At 35.3% G+C, this 22224-nt stretch overlaps 1 protein-coding gene across 7 annotated transcripts in view; it reads left to right on the forward strand.

Annotated features, from left to right (window-relative positions):
- The window catches only part of C2H8orf34 (chromosome 2 C8orf34 homolog), a 220264-nt gene that overhangs the window by 103075 nt on the left and 94965 nt on the right, over positions 1 to 22224 (forward strand). For all 7 annotated transcript variants that reach the window (XM_048076998.2, XM_048077002.2, XM_048076996.2 and 4 more), the window contains one exon: positions 11778 to 11913. In XM_048076998.2, coding sequence (XP_047932955.2) covers positions 11778 to 11913 — 136 coding nt within the window. The remainder of the gene's footprint in view (positions 1 to 11777; positions 11914 to 22224) is intronic.

Raw genomic sequence — 22224 nt, forward strand, 5'->3', positions numbered from 1 at the left:
TTAATATGTTCTCCAGTAGGCTGTAAAAAGTAACATTCGTATTATATAAAATGTTTATTTATCACTATCATTTATAAATCATCATTATAAATCAGGATTTATGGCTTATATAAAATGCAAATATATGACTGCTATTTTTATTCCTATATGTAATCTGTTGCCAAGTTGAACTCAACTGAAAACATGAAACTTTGAGACTGGGAAGATGAGCCGTAGTTACCATGTGCAGGTTTTACAGTTTTTATGTGGTAACATTCCTCTCATTGCTTGTAGATTTCTGAGCACCTGAAGACAAAACAGCTAGTTTCATCTGCAAAAAGCTGTACAGAAGGGTACATATCCTACACATGGCTTACCGAGCAGCTACCACTCACTGTGGTGGTCCCAATGTATAGCATAAAGAGTAACTGAACATATATTCCCTCTTGTGAGAGTCCTCATTTCTCTCCTACACATGGCAAATACAGTCATTTCTAATTTACTCACAGAATTGTTTCATCTTGTTCACCTGTTATCTCTCTAAAAGATTACTCCAGCACATCACAGTCAAAAGCTTTTTCTTGACATAGGTTACTGTATGTGTTATATATGATACTCATAAGCTGACTGAATGGTTACCATTTTTATATATAAAAAAGGAACTTTATGTATCATTTCATTTATATTTGTGACTCTCAGTTAGCATATATATGACTATAGGCAAATGTGAATTAATGGCTGTGGTGAGGCTATTCCTCAGAATGTCAAGATTTAATTATTCAATCACTGTCACTTGAAAGCGGAAGTGCTATAAGTAATGTTTGGGACAAAGGAGACTTGGCAGGGTGTCTTACAACAGTTTGCAGATCTTTTTCTCCATTTGGCTGTACAGAAAGATGCATCTTTTCAGGGGATGTTATCAAATGTGATTTACGCATATTTGGATGTCCTTGGAGAAAAAAGTCTTTTGACATTTTTGAACATTTCTGACAGGAACTCATTTTCCTGCTGTTTTTCAGGAAATGAATAGCAACTGGATTATGTCAGTCACAAGTAATAAGGCTAAATATGTCTTTTTTTTTTTTAAATGAATACTCACATACTGTTTTTATGAATACTCATGTTATTAAAAAAATTGTACTTGGTTTGTCAACTGTTCTAAACGTACATGTACTTACTAGAGACAAAATATTGTTAAGGTCTAGCTGCTGACCACTAGTTATTTTTTTTCTTCTTTGCATATCAGTTGTCTATTGATGTGTTTAGAAGTCTTCGTGAGGACGCTCAAATAATGGGTTTGCGTAGGGAGTCAAAGCTCTTTTGTTAGAATGAACTTCCAAATTCTATAAACATAGTAATTATACCATGATTGCATTGGCAATCCTGTTTTTGATAGCTTGTTGTTTAGAATTTGTTTTACAGTTTTGGTTTGTTCATATTGGACATAATTTCTAGCTTGTAAATGAGCAATAATAATTTGGCAATATTTCTCATTATATTGAATCTTCACATAGATAAATATTTCACAAGCAGATGATACCTGAAACAATATTAAGCATTAGAATAGGAGACTTTCACTGGTGTGTTGAGAAATTGTTCGCTGCTATGGGTATTTACTCAGGGTGCTTGCTGGAATTGTTATGAGAAGGTCTACGAACTAAGCAGAGCTGCTGCTCAGGTGATAGGGAATAGTAGAAGGTTTTGACAGCTGGGAAAGCTTTTGGCTCTGGACAGTTTTGGAGTAAAGTTATATGAGGCTCACGCTTCTGAAAGGGAACTTTGAGTGTACGTAGTTAATTAAAAATGTCATTTGGGACACACTCTAAAACAGACAAAGAAAAGGTGACAAGAAGGTAAGACATGGTTTTGATAGCAAGAGATCTTAACCTGCTTCTCACATTCAAGCCTATTTATTAATTTAATCATAACATATTATATCAGCTTGGTATTACTCAGTTTAGTAAGAGAAAACAGACAATGATTACTCAGCAAATGTAATACATGTAATTAAAAAAAGGAAAAATCCAAAATCGTATCTTTAATACAGTAACATACTATTAAGAATCATATATTGAAAATGCATTCCTGAATACATATCTGCATATTCTGATAAAATACCATTTTTGAAAAACATTTGTCTTGAGAGAATCAAAATTGCCCTAAGTTTTCAGGTCCTTAAGATGTCCCGGTGAGTTGCAGATGGGGTATCATTCCATCAGTATTAAAATGATGTCCTCCTTACTTTTATTTCTCATATTTTGAGAAACATATATATATGATATATTTTTTTATTATTTTATATATATATATATATTTGTTCCAGTGCTTTAGTCCTGGAGCAACACGTTGGTATTCTGAATTGTTAGTATAGTTTAAATACATAATGCTTTTACACCTTAGGGTACAGCTCTAAGAGGTGGGCTGAGCCTAACAGTGTGGTAGGTTTCTCTCTTTCATTAAAGATGGTGGTTCCAATTCCTCCACTGTTCCTCCACTCTTGGCTGTCTGCTCCTGTCATTTGATTTATATTGACTTGAATGTTTGGATGACCCCTCAGTGTGGCAATGCAGCTCACTGAACCAGGCACAAAAGATTCCAGCAAATAATGGAATATTTTTGCCCTGAATGAGCTTGGAGTGGGGTCAAACAAGAATCAAAGATAGGGAGCAACCATATCAGTGGGAATTGTGGAAAGGGAGGGGAGGATGGAACTGGGACTTTCCCTGTCACTGGGAGCAAGCTACTGGATTACAGAACTGTACCGTCAGTGACTGCTGGTTAGCACCTTGGAGCTTGACCTCATTTGCCTACCACCTGAGCTAATAGTATTTCAGGGCCAGAGAATTGTGTTAGTGTGCTTGAAACACATGAATCACCTGGCCCTGTGTGTTGTCCTATATCTCCTCTTGATGCAATCCTACCTGATTTATTTTTTTTGCTTAAGTAGGTCTCTTCTGCTCTATATTGTCAAGATGCTTTCAGTTTATACTACTTTATTTATCTATCTATCTATTTATTTATTTTCTGTGTTCCTTCTCTTGGTACAGTTTGCACTGAAAGGTTAACTTCATTTGATTTTTAGGTTATCTATCAGTCAAACTAATGGTAGTTTAGGAATTTAGTATATCTGGTTCTTTCTGAGAAGGAAAACGTATTGAGTTAGTCAGTTATCTTCTGTGATATGATATATTCTCTTCTGCTGCCCCCTTTCAGTGTATGGAGATTGTGCTTCCAAAGGTTTTGTTTCCTTCATCCTTGTTTATTTTGTTTTGTTGACTATTTATTTATTAATTAATTTATTTATTTTTACATGAGAAATGTTGAGAAATATTTGCTATCTGATGTTGAACAGGCTTTGCATTCTGGAATCTCTGTCTCCCTCTCAATTGAAAGAATTGCTTTGGATGGTTAACCTGCAGTTTTTATACTCTGCAGGGGATGGCATGCAGTGGCCACCAGGGGATGTGGCTCATAATCTGTTCTACTGCTGTGGACTCCAGAGTTAAACATATCTCAAGATCTATTGGAGTTTCACAGCTCTTACATTAATCAGCTAAAACCCAAAAGAGAGAATCTTGCAATGTTTTAGATAAATTTCCAGAGTTGGAGTCAATGGCAAATTTCACTTGAGTTCAATGGAGTCATGATTTAACATTGTATGTCTTGAGAAGCAGAATAGTCAGCTGACACTATATGATTCACTTACAAGATGGTTTTATAGTTCTGAAATGAAATTATCTGCAGAAATGTTTGGTTCTAATTCAAATCCAGAAGATAACAGTACTGAGTAAAAGCAAATGTATCTCTATGATCTGTACTATGATAGTAGGCACAAGCTAACATTACATGAACTAACATGTTGCAGTGATTGATTTATTATTTATGCAGTAATCTTGTATTGCAGTATTCAGTGAAAGTGTAGCAACCACATGTATTATATGTACCACATTTATAGATTATTTTCCACTTCAGCCAGCTTTCTTTCTTGTGTTTCAGTACGGTTGTGCAAGCATTGTAGGAAATACAAAAGCCATCTAATTTTCTTTTATCCAAACCAAAAGCATGAGCAAGCATAACCCAACAGGGCACTGAGTGGATAGGTTACACAAAACAGATTTTCAACAGAGTAAGCAGCACTTATACAGCACTCCCAACCACACAGGTTTTTAAAGGTAAATAAAAGTGTTTTTTTTTTTTTATTTTGTTTTTTTAAAGCATACACTCCTCTTCAATAAAACAATTATTAGAAAACTGGAGTTTATTTGGAACTATATTACCTGGCTGATCTGTAGGCTCTGGGGGATAGTTTAGACATACCTGCTAGTTTGAATGCTTGACCCAGCTGAGAAGATAAAATCATGTTTAAAATTTTTATTTTACCCTTTCTCAAAAGACAACAGTGGTATGAATTTTAATCAATGAGTGAGGAAGAGCATGCACTGTCAGCTGTGATGCCATTGGTATGTTGATGGTATCCAGCTCAGTGTCTGTTTCTCTGAGCATAGACAGTGCAGTCTTCCAGATGTCCCACTGTCTGGCCAAAACACAGATAGTGATAGAAAACAGATGGTCTTGTCTCAGGACAAAGCAGAGTTGATGCAAGCTGATAGAGGGATGGAGCTGGAAGAAATGGAGCTTCAGTCGTTGGATGCCATCTTATAGTCATTCTTATCTTTGATTCCCAGTTAGCAGAGGTAACAAGGAGGGCATTTATTCATTTGCAGCTAAGCAGAAGTTTGAAGAGCAATAACAAAGACTCACGGTTTGTTTGTTCTAACTTGTTTTCTAACTTATCTAACTTTTTGGTGATCATCTTTGAATTATTGATATGTCTGTCTCAGTTAGGACTATAATGTCTTCCTTAGTGTGTTTCTGTATTCATGAACATACTCTGAAAGACAAATATGGTGTATGACTACATTGGAGGTGTGATCATTTTAATTATATATATATATAAGTTGGGAAAAGAGAGATATTTCCACTGTAGTAATCCTTGTGCTAGATAGGTTTATGAAAGAAAGCATACAGATGATGGAGGACTGGCACAGAAATGCTTGTACTAGTGATTTTTTAAAAAGAAAGCAGTTGGAAGGTCCAGCATTACTAGAAATGTTTGACATAAGTTTATTTGTAGTTTTTATCCTTTGCCTCAACTTTCATTTCAATAAAAAGTGTATGAATTTCCACTGGCCTCTTAACAAGCCAGCTAAACTTAATCCTGCCAAGGGGCTGGTAGAGTAAACTACATGGATGCAAAGAAATATGAATATAGCCCTCAGTGCAAAAATTGGTTCGTACGAAACTAAATTGTTTTTTAGCATCTTCTCTGGCTGAAAAATCACTATTGTTGGTTTAGCTTTATTGATCTGTACTGTTGAATTAATTAATTATTATTTATCTTAGATAATTATTTGTTGTTTGTATGATTTTTTACAAAAATGGTCAGTTTCATTCAAAATAGATTTAATGAAGAAACACGTAAGCAACAATGTCATGTGAAATTCAGTATTTTGGCTATACTTTAAGGAACATCTGTAGTATATTAACCAAGCCTGCTTGAAAAATATTATGGCTGGCTACTCTGTTAGAAAATAAAAAACAAACTGGAATTAAAAACAAAATGAGACCTTTTAAATATGCATTCCTTTCTTATGTCCTGATATTTTAAATTGATTTTTAAAAAACTTTGATCAAAGAAAATCAACAACAAAAAAAAGCTGTGCCACAGTAATAGAATAAATCATGTTGATTTTCCTTAAGAATGTAGATTTGGAATGGGGTCTGAATTGCATATTAAAATAAATGTAGTGAGTGCATAAATAAATGACATCAGAAGTGGAACTGATTAGAAGTATTGAAGATTTGCTTTTAATTAAAAAAGTGTTTTTTACTCAAAGCTAAAGTACAAAAAGAAAAAGTTTGCCGAGGACTAACATTGATAGATTTTCCTTTTGGTACCTTCTGAATTCCAAAATTTCTGGTTATTTTGTGGATTTTTCTAATTGTGACTTTTTGCTGTTGTATTAGACCAAAGGTGCTTTGCTATCACACCAAAGGTACTATTGTAGAATTATTACAATTGAAGTAATATATTATGGAATGTGATATAACAAGTGAAATATTCAAATTTTTATTTTATTGGAAATCTAGAAATAATGACCATGCTCCAATTAATATTAGATTCCCTTTATTGTAGAAATAAAGCACAGTATAGAAACTACCTGATGGTTTGGGCCAGCGTACTTCAAATTGCTATTGGGTGGAATAACGGTGTTATATGGTCAGTTACTGTTGCTAAGTAGGGGGTAGTTGTTTACAGGGGTTATTTGGTGCTGCTAGATCCTTTGTCCTTGGATGCCCAGTAGGGAATGATAAGTGAGCACAATGCCAATCCTTTTCAACTGTGGACTTTCCCATTTAAATAAAATGATACTGTAATGTTGCATCCAGTGAGTGGTTTGGGAAGCTGGGAGACACAAGACATGTTTTCTAAACTTAATTTGCCTGATTTGGAGCAAGGGTCTGAAGATCAGACACTCTACATCTTAGAAACTCTCTCATCCCCTAAAGCAGTGCTCTGACAGTGTTGCCTGCAAATAATTCGTTTTCTGTAGTAAACAAATGTTCCTCCTAGTGAAAAAAGGGAAGATAACTAGGAGATTGAGTCTGTGGGCCAGTTCTTTTTGTATTTGTCTAAGATATTGAAGTGTGCTCTAATGAAAATAGCATAACTTCATCAGAAAAGGCTACCTCATATATTCTAGTCCCAGCTTAAAATAGGAAGATGGAGAAACTGAAGAGAGTTCTCTCTCTCTTGCTCATTAAAAGTGAGAACCCTAACCACTGATCCATTTTCTCTCTCAGGATATATGAAAACGATGTTGCTATCTACAGTGCCCATTTTGTTGTTGGTTGGTTGGTGTTGACTGTGAAGTAGATTTCTGCTAAATTGGCAAATGATACAGGTTGAGGTGGACATGCAAATTCAGGGTCTTAGCAGAATCAGGTTTCAATTGATTTTGCATGCATTCAGCAGTGAAGCACAAATATTTAGGGAATTTATTGTCAACTGCAGATACTTATAAAGTAAGATGTCTTCAGAAAATTGTGTTCAGGAACCTAAAATGGCTTGTAGGAGTGAAAGTCTTTTGACAGATCTATTTGGGACGATGTTTGCATCAACTGTGGCAAAGGTCTGACTGGGTGAAATTCTGATGTTTTGAAGGTTTTAATGGGAAACATTAGAACAAACACCATTGTCTGCTTCATAACCTCAAAGGAATAGATTAGTAAGAGGAAACAAAGTGAAATGTCCTGTAGCTAGTGTATTGCAGAAGATAACTCCAGTATTCCTTTGGTTGAAGTAAATGATTAAACATAACTTTCAGGAGTGGCACATCACACCTTCTGGATTAATGGTTCTCCTCTGTCTTGAAGCTTAAATCCTGCATGTTCCAATAATTCTTTTGGAATTAAGGTGAGATTTTTACTGGGCTCTGTTGCTATTGGTAAGAAAAATTATCCAAACCAGAGATGATTGGTTAACATAATACAAAACATACAAGTGTGATATGCAAAGCAGCAGAAATTCCTTGAACACGAGTAGAACTACTACATGAAGTAGATTTTATGTTTACTTATTTATTTTTATGAGAGTACCAGAGCATATTAAGAGTCTGTCCTTTAGCCAACAATTTGTGACAAATCAATGCCATCTATGGGCAATACATCAGTGTCTGTCGTGACGTAAGAACACTGCCTTGAGAAATTCATTGCTACAGAGAAAAAGCCATTATTTTAGCAGTGCATCAGAATTGACTGGTGGCCTGCAGGAACATAAATCAGGATTCATTATCATATTGCCTCTCACGTGAAAACATTTATTGCCTTTCTAAGCATTAGACTGAACAGAAAAACCTTTGGCAGTCATTATCTCTCTAAAGATGAATCAGGACTTTTTCCAGCTTTGCATCTTATACTTCTTAAATTACTCCTGGGAAATTATGGCATTTAATGATGGAGGAAAGAGGCAAAAATGGCTGAATCATATCAAACAGTGTAGCACAGAACTGTACTATGTGAGCCTTCTGTGCAACTGAACTTATACCATGTTTAGCAAGGGTTTTGCACAAGAGCAGCTCTGGCCCTAACATGAAAGGTGTGAGAGTCTTGTAGAAACTTGTAAGAGGATTGCACACCCCCTTATCCCAAGACATTAAACAATCTAGAATGGATTCTAGAATACTTGGCATCACTGCCTCATTCCTCTCCCCAGCTCCTCCTCCCCAAAATGAAAGGAAATAAATAATTACGAACAACATCCTATTTAAAAATAGTTACCTGATTACTGGGATATGTTCTTGTTTAGCTGAAATAGATACCCTTTTCCCCTTCCCTTTGTTGATGAAACTTGTCTATAAAAAAATCACAAAGAATTTAGCTTAGTGCAGCATTATTATTAATACAGAAAACATCTGGTTCAGTGCTATGCTTTATTACACTTGAGATCTTTATCTCACTTTTAAGCATTTTTGTGTATTGTTATGGCAATGCATGAAGATTGCAGCTCTGTAAATTTATTTTGCTGAATCACTGATTTGAGGGAAAAAATGAAAAGTATTTATTGTTGTTTTTTGTTTTGTTTTGTTTTTACGATATAGGACATATTTAATGAAATGCTATAGGACCAATGTTGGGCCTTCGTATGCCCTATTCATACAGAGAATTGCATAGAAATAACATTAAATGGAAGAAATACAGTGCACAGTCTTGCATTGAAATAATACATTTTTATTAGCACAACTGAGACTGAGTCTTATTCTATTTTTCATTTACTCAAACTTCCAGCCTATCGCTGTACAATGATAGGAAACAGTTTCCTAAGGATTTGAGAGTTTTCGCAGTATTCCTGTCCTCTGTCACAGAAGCAATCATCAACTTGGCTTTTTTTTTTTTTATCTCTTTTTCTCAGTGAATTACCTCACTGCTGCTCAATAAAATCACTGAACCGCTCAGCTATATCATCACTAGTTGGTCTAGCAAAGAATACAAAGAAAGAGAAAAGATTCAGTGTTCCAGGCACTGTAACTGAATTGACTTCTCAATGGAATCCTTTTTTTTGCTAAGATTGATGCTTTCCGTCATTACAGAGAAACATTTGAACCTTTTTTTTTTTTTATTATTCTTAAAATACATTATTGCATTCAGTGTTAGGATTCATTTTAAAACATTCCTATTTAGGAATTCCTCTGCAAAACATGCACCAATTGTTTAACCAAATTGCTTAATTTGTTCTTTATATATGTATAAATATAATATATATATGCTGTTTAATACTAAAATTATTGCATTTTTATTTTATTTTATTTTATTTTATTTTATTTTATTTTATTTTATTTTATTTTATTTTAATTTTCATTAAGGGACTATAATGGATGTGGTCAGTCAGGAAGATTGCCAGATGGCATGTAAACTAGCCCACAGCTCAAGAATTCCCATCAAATTTATGGCTGTTGGGAAACAGGCAGCTTCTTGAAGCTCAGTTACTCTAGTGAGAAAGAGCAATATCTGCCCTGTAAATCAGAGGCATCCAGAAGAATCTGAAAACATTCAATATTGAGGCAGAAGTGCAGTAATCAAAGTTAAATCAAAGAATGCAGATTTTATTTGGATTTGGAGAATGGAATTATACTTCTTTGATAGGAATATTAATAGCTTTTTGGTGCTTTTTTTTTTTTTTTAATCTGCACTTTAGCATACAGATTACTTCTATCGGGCTAACAGCATGTGACAATATATCAGTCCTACATAATCATCTGCCAACTTGTCTGTTAGCTACAGCTGTAGGTACATCTGAAATTGAAGTTACTTGCATGAAGTTTCACTTACTTTTCTCTTGAGGTAAAAATGTTAAGAATTGCCTAAAAATGTAAAAATGAAATGGTTCTGATATACAGAGTCAAATATAAAAGGTATGGTAGAGGGCAGCCTATGTCATTGCTCAGTTGAAACAGCCTTAGTCGTCAGAAAGCCAAAAGTTAATCAAGCAGAGAACAGTTGAAAACCTCATTTAAGGAAATCACATCTGTTCAGGGGGGGAAAAAAATGAGGCAAATGCTTCAATTTCATTTAAACTGTAATCCATCCAGTGGTTTACATCTGTTAAAAAATATGGAACTTTTCACACATCTTTAAAACACAATTAAACATTATTTATTTTAATACATAATATGTTCCAAATATGTAATGCCTTCTCTGAAATGACTCATAGATGATTGATTTTATAATTCTTTATCATATAGCTTTTCAAGTCCTTTGAATAGGTTTATATATAAAATTTTAGATAAAATTTAAAGGAAAAGTTGTGGAAATGGATGCCAGAAAATTCAGTTGAACTGTCAATTTATATCTCCAAGACAAGGAATTTTGGGAGGAGAAGAGCTTTCTTAAGCAGTGGAAGCATCACAGATAAGAAAATCTAGTTCAAGCACTTCAGTGAAAAGAAATTAAGTTTAGTTTTGATGTTCTTCCTTTTTATCACCATGATCAATGGATATTGTTTACTGAAATGGATGTATCCCCAAAAGAGTACGGTTAACATGACATTATCCTGCCAATCTGACCATACCGGTACCACATTATGTATCTATAATGACTATTTGTGTATTTTAAATTCCAATTGAATATAGCTTCCGATTTTAAAATTCTCCATGACATTTCCCCATCTGATTCCAGGATCTAAAGTCTGCCTTTGCACACTTTCTGCTTCACTTGGATCCTTTAACATCTGGTTTCTTTTGTAGACATAAATATATGAAAATGTATATGTATACATTATCTGAAAGATTTTAATTAGATGATTGCATACTGTATACCATAAGTCACATGCGTTAGTCAGTACATGAAATGGTTGGTGCTCATTCAATAGCAGCTAGTCAGTGCTTTGTTTGTTTACTTTTCAGCTAGAACCTAATTGAATTATAAACAATTTTAAATGGTGCTTTATGGATACAGTAGGTGTACATAATATGCCTATTTTATATGTTAGTAAAAAATAAACAGATTATGTTAAGAATGTCCTGACTGGAAACCAAGACACTTCATTTACATTCTAACTAAGCTACACAATTCCAGAATGATCTGGGGAAAACAGTTCTCCAAGAGCCTCAGCTGTCTTCCTGCAAAGCAGGAGTGATTTTACAATATTATAAAATCTAGTTATTATTATTCGTTGCTGATATATTACAGCAATATGGTAGGTATAAGTACGCGTGTTGTGGTCTCTTTTGGTGTGATATATGTATCTATTTTCCATTTTGGGGAGTTTAGTACTTTTATCTTAGTAATACTGTTTCATTGCCAAGTGAATAGATACCAATAATAATAATAAAAAATCAGAAGAGAATCATACACTCAAAAAACCGAAGTTTTCTCTTCGATGTGGATCCCTATTTCAAATGAAGGTATTGGACAGCATCTCTTGACAAAGCAACTGACAAGTGTGTTTGTTGTCTGTTTTATAAATGAAATTGAAAAATAAAGATTAAAAAATAGGCAGTCTGAAGTGGAAATGCTAGTATTTTTGAACGAACCCCTGTCAATACAACAGGATGCTAATACATATATAAATAAAAATACTCTGAAGTGTTTTTTCCTAGTGTTATTCAAATAATTGTGTGTGATTTCTTCCTGATTTTTGAGTTGTTCTATTGTTTAGTGATCCTGCCAAAAACATTCTGCAGGTGCAGAATAAATAACTTTATTGCTACAAAATTTAAGCATATTCTGTTTTGTTGCAGAGGATCTTGATGATCTAAGAATGGAAGGAGTAACAAGTCTGATGTCTTCTGGGAGCAAATTCAATCAAACTAGAAGTGCTCATCCTGCTGAGCCTCAAGCAAAGGTCACGTTGAATATCTGTGCAAGATGTGCCAGGTAAAAAGCAAAAACATATCATGCTACCAATAAATTATTTTCCCCAGGTTTTCAGATACGTATTGTGATGGTGATGACCTCTCCTGTGCTAAGGGGAATAAAAAGAGGAAAAAAAAAGAAAAAGAAAAAAGAAAAATTACTTAGCTACTGGCTACCCTATAACCTCTGGCATCTGGGTTGGGCAACTTATGTTTATGCTTGATATGTCGCATCAACAATGAATCAAAGAACATAGTCTGAGGCCTTACTTCACAGCTTGAAACTATTTTAAGCCTTTCTGTCTCTGAATTTCATTAGTTATTTGAGCTTTTGTGGTTTTTCAAAGGATGAATCAGGGAATTTAAAGGTTCAAATCCAATTTGAGAGCACCTGTATAAATGGAGATTTAGTTGCACAGGTGCAGTCCAGGATTTCAAATAGCTGCTTCTTAGCACTTTATAATCTCATCCTGTTTCACCTCTGAGAAATGATTTAATCAGGCTGAACCCCTTTTGATTTTGACAGCTGGAAATAATTCTTGCATTTACAGTATGGGGGCCAAATAAACAGGTTGGTATTCCTGTAGCCAAGTCAACTTGAGAATGCAACACTAACAGAAACCCCTTAAATTTCCAAGATACATTCTTCTATGTAGACAAAAGCTCATTTGGTGAAAGGATTTAAGCCTGTTTAAATGACAAAACTAGCCTTCTCACCCTTCTGTTAATGGTTCAGATTAGCAAGAACAATACAGAGGCATGCCAATTTTATCTGCCTGCCTTTGCCAATGGCTGCTCCATTGTGTAGTTTGAGAGGGGATTAGCTGCTTGTAAATAAAAAGCAACCTGTGGTGAAATTAAGTCAAAAGTTTGGCCATATGCCACCCTACGTTTCTACTTTTTTTTTCTTTTTTTTTTTTTCTTTCACTGTTTTGCTTGTAAATTAGTACTTTTAAAAGGCACTTATGTAGAAAGAGGGGCTCCAAAACCTTTTCTGATGGTCTGGGAGCACAACTACAGGCATGCTGAATCACCCGAGCAGTAGCATCTCTTTAGCACTGTCATGGAGCCTTAGAGGAGTTCATTTCCCAGTTTGCCAGAGCAGCAGTGGCAAGGTGGCCTTGTAATACCAGGGAGTTTTGCTGTTAATGGTGTGGCCTTATGCTTTAAGAAAAGAGCAAACACGCTAGTAGTGGGATTCTTCCCAATTCACTAGAAAAAAACTGCTTATGTTATGTTTCCAAACAACTAGATACATGAAAGTATGGCACCTTTTTCCGCTGGTATCAGTTGTCCATGGATTGAGTAGAAGGGTAAGGAAAACAGAAAGTTTTCGACGTGGTCTTTTTGAACTTATACAAAGTCTTGTATGGATTACTATGAAGGTTAATTAAATTTTAAATTCCCTAAAGTAGCCCCTAACAGCAGGTGTCAAAAATACTATATATCCTCTCAGTCCTGCACACCAGGGAACAAAGGGTTGAGCTCTTAAGCCAAACCTAGCAACCTGGCTATTGCTATTGTCCTTTAACTGGCTGTACTATATGACTCTGCAGTCTGAAATATGAGTTGCAAGAGAAAGATCTCATAAAAGTCCCTTTTCTTACTTCAGTTTCATTATGAGAGAATGCAAAGCAGTGCTTTATGTCATCTGTAGAGCTTTATGTCGCTCCCTATCCTGTTTAATAAAGTTAGGGAGGAACTAGATGATACCTACTTGTCTCTGGTTCTTTTCACTCTTGTTGCAGTTCAGCAGATTCTTTAAACTTCTGAAGTATCAAAATATAGACCATCGGATCATTAACATTGGATATTTAAAGAGAGAATTAGGTATTGCTGTTGTATTCAGTTGTGAGGAAACTAGCATTTATTCTTCAAGATGAAGAAATCTATTGATTCTTTTGGAACATTCCATACTACTTACTCATTTGGAGAACACCTTTCCCATCTTCAAGACAGAGCTGTCAGTACAGTTAGCTCTGTCCTGTTGGTACCTCCATAGTGCATTTGTCCAGTGCTTTCTCACAACAGATGTAGTAGTACACAGAGAGAACTGCTTGAAGCAAATGGTTTCAGGAACATAAAGATATATATTTTTTTCTGTTTATTCCATGAGAAATTCAATTTGCTGTTACACTGTGATATAGCCATTGAAACTATTGTGTAATAAAACCAGAGCCTGAGCACTTGGGTCACCTCTGTAGAGGTCCCTCAGTGTTGGCATTTATCTCCACTGTTATGTAAAAGCCTAGTATCTATTTTAAGGTCATAATACAGAACATATTAGTATATTTGTTTTGGAAATGACGTTTTCATTTTCTCATGTCCTCTAAGCAGACTTATGTGCTGTACTATACATATATTAAAATGTTTGGATTTGATTTTAGGCACATTTTAATACAATTGTAAAAGAAGTCAGTATAAGTTGTTGCTATGCATACTTCTAGCTACAATTAAACAGATGTCTTTCCTCTTAATTTTACCCCCTTTTTTCATTGTGTAAACTGATTTGAGATGAATGGACCTATTAACGCCAGCGGGGATTCTGTAGATAATAGGACTTGTCAAATCAGACTACCAAATCATGTTTACTGCAGGTATTTTGGCTGTCTGTAGGAAGAATATGACTTTTTACCTCAAATTTGATTGTTAGAGTTCCAGATGTTAGGAAACATTCTTCTTGGCTCAGACAAAAGTTTAATTTTATTTTTGCATTTGCATAATGCCAGCTCTGTCACCTTGCTCTTTCCGTTTCCCTTTCCGTTTCCCTTTCCGTTTCCTTTTCCTTTTCCGTTTCTCGTTTCTCGTTTTCTTTTTTTTTCTTTTTCTCTTTCTTTTCTTTTTCTTTTTTAATGCTCCACCCTGATTTTATTGTGCAGGCAAATTACCTTCTACTATACATCCTCCAGAAGTTTCCTCACTTCTTTGGACACTGTGGGTCTCTTCTGAGAGGGATCTAGACAGATGATTGAAGGAGTTCCCTGGTACTTAAATAGATTACTTTAGTAGATTACGCCTGGGAGGAGTGCTTGGCTAATTCTTCATGTCTACTGAAGGCACCTGCAGTAAAGTACAGTGCAGCAATATGTCTTAACATTTTCATGGCGTCTACAGCTTCCTACAAATGGGCTAAACAAGGGAGTGCAGTGACTTGTGAGAAGTGTAGACTGAACCAGCTGTTTCACTCATGCTGAGATATTTCTCATCAGACTTCATTTAGCTCCAGTGTAACTCTCTTCTCTTTGTACTGCTCAAATATACATGAAAATCAGGATCCAAATCGTGGAATGTAATAAAAGGAGGAAAATATTAGCAGCTTCTGGTTTCCTGTTTCTTTGTCACTACAGCCTTATTCCCTGAGTCACAACTAACATTTAGTTCAAGCTAGCATTAAATGTCCTGCATAGCTGGTTTTCTATGACTTTTGATAGGCTGTTATTCTGCAGAGTAACAGTTCTTCCCTTTGAACTCACCTACGCTTTTTCTGATGCAGTGTTTAACACAGTATCGGAGGAAGATCTTCAAAAAGAATGTCAAATGGGAGTGGCTATAGGCAGAGTTATAAATCTGATTTGTTACAAAGCAAGTTAAACACATTTTACATTGTGGGGAAAACCTGCAATGCAGCTGAGGCTCTGTGTTTGACAAAACATCCTCCCTAGCTTTAAGTCTCTCAGAAAAAAAAGTAAAAACCTTTTCAAGAATCGTAAGAAATGAGACTGAGAGTGGACAGAATTAGAAATAGATTTTTTAAAAAATCAAGTTTTTTAGAAACTAATATCTAACCTTGAATACTGATAATTTCAGATCGTCTTCAAATAATAGATAGAGTTCTTACAGTCCACATTAGTAATTTTAACAAAAGCTAAAGTTCTCCACCCAGGTATATGGGAGATAAAGATGTAGGCTTCTTTCAAGCTATCACACCAAGTTTTTGTTTTGTTTTGTTTTTTCAGCTTATGATTAAAACAAACAATCAAAAAAAAAAAACTGAGAAAAGGAAAAATAAAAGGAGGGGTTAATTCTCCTGGAGTATAAATAGGTTTGTAGGCTGGAATATAGCTGTAAGAAACAGAGAGCTTACTGTTTTCTCTATAGATGTTTCACACACGGTGAGCAAAATGCAGATGGATAACAACTTTAAGAGGTTTTTCAAATGGGAAAGTAGCTGCAGAACAATGTTATTCCCATAGCTGCTCTTGGACTACAGAGAACGTTAAGCAGCATATTAAGTCATCTAAGTAAAAGGGTGACATCATTCACAAGGTAGAACAAAACAAGGTTCGTAGATACAGAAAAAAGGGGCTACAAAAATAACTGTGTGTGGACTGTTTGCTTCCTGCTATTTAGTTGGAAAAATTAGCAGACAATTTTAGTACAACTAATCTGGATTTAGATCATTTGAGCAAAGTGTTTATAATAAAAATTCCATCTTCATCTAGGAGCACAACTAGTTGGACTGATGTGGAGAATAGACTGACCTATTCTGTAACATGATTTTGTGAATCCTTTCTCACATACAGGCAAAAGAAATGAATTCCAGGTTTGTCTGATGAGTCATAGGGTACCCTCAAACATAAGCAAAACTCTTATGTGTTAAACAAAGGTGTAAATGACGATTTGTAAAATCAGACAGCACTTCCATATTTTCTCACATCTTATGGTGCGCACATTGAGAGTTTTGCAAGACTTTGATCAGGCATAAGATGATATTAATTTACTATGGCCAATTGAATGAAGTTTAAGGGCTTTTTTTTTTTTTTTTTTTTCTTTCTTGGAGGACCACCCATTAGTCTTGTATGCCCACTGCCATGCTCAAAAGTTAAATCTTGTTCTTGTGGAGTCTTGCCAATGCATTCCTGGAAGTAAGAAGCTTTTTGTTTTTAATAGCGCAAGGGCTGCATTCATTCTTAACATCAATAGAATACAAAAAAGGGGTTGCATGTGATTAAAAAAGAAATGGGATTATAGAAAACATACTGTGCCACAAGCTTGAAGGCTTCTGAACAAGAATGTTGGGAAGGAGCACTAGTTGCATACAAATGTAGGTTTGAGATGCAATACATTTAGTTAATATATATTTAAGATTAACTAGAGTGAAAGCACAATGTCCTAAGGCCTTTTAACATATTAGAGAAATCATATATATTGGTACAAACAAAATAAATCTAAACATTAAAAATGTAGCATGGCTTTTCTACCAGTCACCATTGGGATGTGGAGTACAGTTCAAGTTTAGTAACTTGTGTTGATAATGTAAGATAAATGAGATGCTCTATGCGTGCTACCATTTACAGATCCTCTCTGAAAACGTAGTTTGGAAAAAGTATTCAAGAAGTCTCATGTCAGTTTGCCTTGTCTGTAACACATTTATTGTTGTCCTACTCATCAGCTGTATCTCTAACTCCTTTTATTTGGTTTCCTCTCCCAACAAATCTTCAAGTTAGTTTGCTTATTTACAAAAGCCAGTCAACTTTTCTTTAATCAGTAGGACTTTTGGAATATTTTTTTTAAGTTTGTTTTTCTACAGTGTGGTCTCCACAACTTCCATGTGTACTTGGGATGTCATCAAATAAACTACATAGTACTATGTGAAATTAAAAGAATCACATGTGGGTGCTCTGAAATACCGAGTTGGACTTTACGCACATCTTCATGACATACTGCCATGAGAACCATGAAAGCAGGGAGGAAAAGAGAAGAGAAATGAAGGAACCAGCTAGGGAAAAAAATGAATCTGCCAAAGCCATTTAAGTTCCATAAATTTGTCATAAATTGCAGAATAAAATTGGAGAATACAACAATTGTCTGAACTGCTCATGATATATCTCTCTAGCAAATAACAGAAATGAATTGTTTGGTCAAGGATTTGTCTGGTGTTAATGTTAGACATTTTAGATTGCTACACAGTAAGAGTGTATGGAGATGCTTTATAGAATCATTAAGTTTGGAAAAGATGTCCAAGATCATCTGGTCCAACTGTCCCCCATCCACCAATATTACCCACTAAACCATGTCCCTGTGTATCATATCCAACCTTTCCTTAAACACCCCCAGGAACGGTGACTCCACCACCTCCCTGGGCAACCTGGTCTAATGCCTAACCACTCTTTCTGAGAAGAAATTTCTCCTAATATCCAACCTGAACCTCCCCTGGTGCAACTTGAGGACATTACCTCTTGTCCTAAAGATCATCAGAGTTATCGGAGTATAACAAAGCTGTAACAATACTAATGAGACCTGAGGTCTTTAAGAAGCATATGGGGGAAAATTTGATAATGAGCTGTGCATAAAATAATGTCTGGAACTTGACAAGTGGATCTTATTTAACTAGCAAAAGCAGAAAAACTGATGACTGTAATTAGAGAAGAAACTGCTGTTAAACAAGCCATGTTACTGTATGTACTGTCTACAGACAGCGCTACTGAAACTTCAGACAACAAAGAGAGAAATTAATGAAAGCAGATGCCTCTGTGAGGAAGATCATAACTACTAACAAACGGATGCATTTAGAAAGAAGGGCTCTTGGATGGCTTCCTCAAGGGAAGGGAGGAAGCCTACTTCTTCAACTTCAGCTGTGCATTAGATCTCCTTTTTATTGTTTAGGTTTAGTCTGCTCTCATTGTCATTGTATTCACTGCACAGAAACCATTGGGGTGGCTGACTTGTCTTTTGAAATGGGATGAGTTCTCCTATCTTGTCCGGGTATGTAACCCCAGACTAATTCCATGGCTGAGGATGGGAAACTACCATGGAACGGGTACTGCACCATGCAGCATTGGGATAGAGTCTGATGAAGTGAGATAAAGAAGAGGGGCAACCTCTGACACCCCATACAGATGTAATAGATCCTGGAAAAAGGGAGGATGCAGAGTTTGCTGCTGGTGTGTTTTTTACCAAGTGATCCAGGTTTATATTCTGCCAAATTAGACCAAGCAATCCACAGAATCACAGAACAGCCAAGGTTGGAAGGGACATCTGAAGATCATCTAGTCCAACCCCCCTGCCAAGCAGAATCACCTAGAGCATGTTGCACAGGACGGCATTTAGGCGGGTTTTGAATATTTTCAGAGAAGGAGACTCCACAACCTCTCTGGGCAGCTCTCTATCCCTGTAGATACTTCTGCCCTTTCAGTGAACTGCTGTTCAAGTGTGAGTGTCTTCTCACGGTGTCTGGAAGGTCTTCTCTTCCAGGCTGAGCCATTTTGGTGTGTTACACTCAAAAAAAAAAAAAAAAGGAAATACTGGAAAACGCATGCAGTACTAAAAGACATTAAAACTCCATGGACTGCTCTCCCCTTATCCTGAGAATACGTAACGTTACCTGGTGTCTTGGTGAGATGGTAAAAGCCATGCCTACACTGAAAGGAAGATTTCTGCTCATGCAAAAATTCCTTAGCTGCTATGTGTCTTGTCAAAACTATACAGTTGACAACATATGCAGATGCTGTTTTAAAGGTGATTCAGATACATTTACATAACTAGACTCATCTCTTTAACTGCAGTGTTAACATAAACCAAGAGGTGATGGAATTAGATAGAATAGGACTTGATTACTGGGAGTATGAAATATCTACTTCTAACAGAATTGGGAGTAAAGCCCTGTGTGTGTGACTTTAAAGGATGTCTTTAAATCCCCCCTTTTCTTTATAGACTTTACTTCCTAATTTAATGCTTTATGGAGAATAACCTAGAAAAGGTGGATCCCATAACTAGACATTGGGATTTGAGGAGAATAAATTGTAATTTCTGATATCAAAATCATGACGTAATATGATAATGTGTATTTGGAAAACCTAAACATTTCATTTTCTCTTTAGACCTGGCACAGTTTTGATTCCTTCTTTTTTCATAGCTTTCTTTGCTGCTTCCCAAAGGTCTATGTAAATGTATAAAGAATACTTTTTCAGAACAGAAGGTACAGAGCATCCAAATGATTTGCAACTGAATATTCTGTTTCCCACTAGGTTCCATTTTACAAGCTTCATTTTTTTTATTGACTTCTTGATTTAGAATCATTATGACCCCTTTTTCCCTGCTAGCATTATTCTCCATGGTGAATTTTAGGGGGTTAATTTGTCTAGAGTGTAGGCTTTTACATAGAAATATAACAAAGAACCCCCTAGAATTTGAATTTTGCTTGTTTGTGAATTTTATAAAAGTTTTTATTCTTTTTCTATGTGCAAACATGTTTGAAAAATAAACCTTTAAAGGAAACAGCTAATTTTTGTATAGTCATGAAACAAAAACATAGGAAACATGAAGATATCTTGTCATACAATTTGTATTTATATTTAATCAACAATATACAAATGTGACAGAAAGAGTAACCTCTCATATCCTCCTTATAACCCATTGTATAGCTCTGTATACCTTAATGTAATAGAGGTATAAGTGTGGTTTTGTTCACGTATGTGCATAAAGAGTGGTTTTTTGTATGTCTGCTTAAGAGGTAAAGCCAGCTGAGTGACTCAGTCTTTCTGGCAGAAACATTCTCCTTTGTTAACATTCTTAAAATTTGAGAACAAATGACTTCAAAGTTTTTAGGGGAAAAAAAGTGTTTCCAAATTAAAGTGTTTGGTACAGATGTCATTTTGTGGGGAAAATTCTCTGATTGAAATTCATGCATGGACTGTTAAGAAGTTTGTCTTCAAATGTTACCAAAACTTTTGATTATGTATACATAATTTTTTCTTTCCTGTCTTGCATTTCATGTTGGCTTTCTGTCTGTGTACTGTTTCTAAGTGGCAATTCTTAAGAGGAAGTGCAAAACATTCCAGATGACTTGTGTTACCATTTTTCAGTTGTTTCCCCTTTATTTTCTTTTTTGTAACCTTAATTTTATTGGACCTGCTGTTTGAAAGAGATGAATTTTCCTCATGATTGTTTGTGCTAGCTTCACAGACCTTGTCCTATGTTTTCCAAACAGTTTAAGTGTTTTATTTGCATCTTTTTCCTTTTAAGAGTCGAAAATCAGACTGGATATCAGGAAAAGGTTCTTCACTAAGAGGGTGGTCAGGCACTGGAACAGGCTCCACAGGGCAGTGGTCATGGCACTGAGCCTGCCAAAGTTCAAGAAGCTTTTGGAAAATGCTCTCAGGCACATGGTCTGATTTTTTTTTTTTTTTTTTCTGGGTGGTCCTCTGAGGACCCATGAGTTGGACTCGATGATCCTTGTAGGTCCCTTCCAACTAGGATATTCTATGATTCTAAAATAAATGAATGAAACTATGTCTAATAGTGCTTTATAACTTTTCAAAATTTCCTTTGATTTTGGAGAATTATGGAGAAAAACATATATTTCCCTTTGCTACTTAAAAAAATAGAAAAACTAAAAAGGTTGTGAAAAAATGAAAAAAATGTGCTGAAAAAATAGTCAAAAAAATTAGTCACAAGAGTTTATCTTTTTTGCTGAGTTGAATCTGGGCAGTGATCAGTTTCCTCAGGCTTGATGTGTAAAAAAAACCAAGCAAACAACACAATCGTCTCCTCTTTATCTCTACTTGATTTTGAAAGTGTTAAATACAGCTAAAATAAGCCACTTCATCTCTCCTTTTCTGGAATGGTATACCAATATATATTGGTATATATACCACATGGTATACCATCTTATTTGTTCTTCTGCCAAAATAGAAAAACACTGAAGAGCAAAAGAACCTAGGAGAAGTTTTTACTGGTCCTGGTGGTTAATCAGAGACAAACAGCAAAAATGGAATTTTAAGAGTTAGTAGGTCAATGTGTTAAATTTTCAGGGTAACACACTCATTTGTCTTCTGTGTAAGCATTGCCTATTCTTTCACTGGCTGGTGTTTCTTTTGAACATCTTACTATATGCAAAATTGAGAATTTCTGTTTGATTTCAAATGATTATGTTTTTTTTTTTTTGAGTTCTTAGATCTAAGATTTACCTCTAAAATGCACAAGATATTATCACTTTTAATCACAAATCTTAATTAGTTTCATGGCAAACTCTGAATGAATTTGTGTTTTAAAAGAATGACCAAGGTCTCACTATTTTCAAAATCCTTACTGTGAGAAAGGAACAAGACAGGAGATTTATATCAAGTGCTCAGACAGAAATCCTGGGTGAAACAGAGTTTTTTTCCTCCCTCCTTTTTTTTTCCCACTGGGCAAATCCACCAAGCAATAATTTCGAACCTACCTGAAGTTCTCAAATACTGTGATAATTAAAATACCGTCTGTTATCAAGAATTATGTAAGCTGTGAAGAAACTACTCTTTTCAGATGAAGCATATATCTCTTTAAAAGGAACAGTGGATATCAGTGTCCTTGCATGACATAGTGTTTTCAGAGATGACTGATTTAACAGCTG

This window comes from Anser cygnoides, chromosome 2 (genome assembly GCF_040182565.1).
Source record: "Anser cygnoides isolate HZ-2024a breed goose chromosome 2, Taihu_goose_T2T_genome, whole genome shotgun sequence".
In the NCBI taxonomy this organism is placed as follows: Eukaryota; Metazoa; Chordata; class Aves; order Anseriformes; family Anatidae; genus Anser; species Anser cygnoides.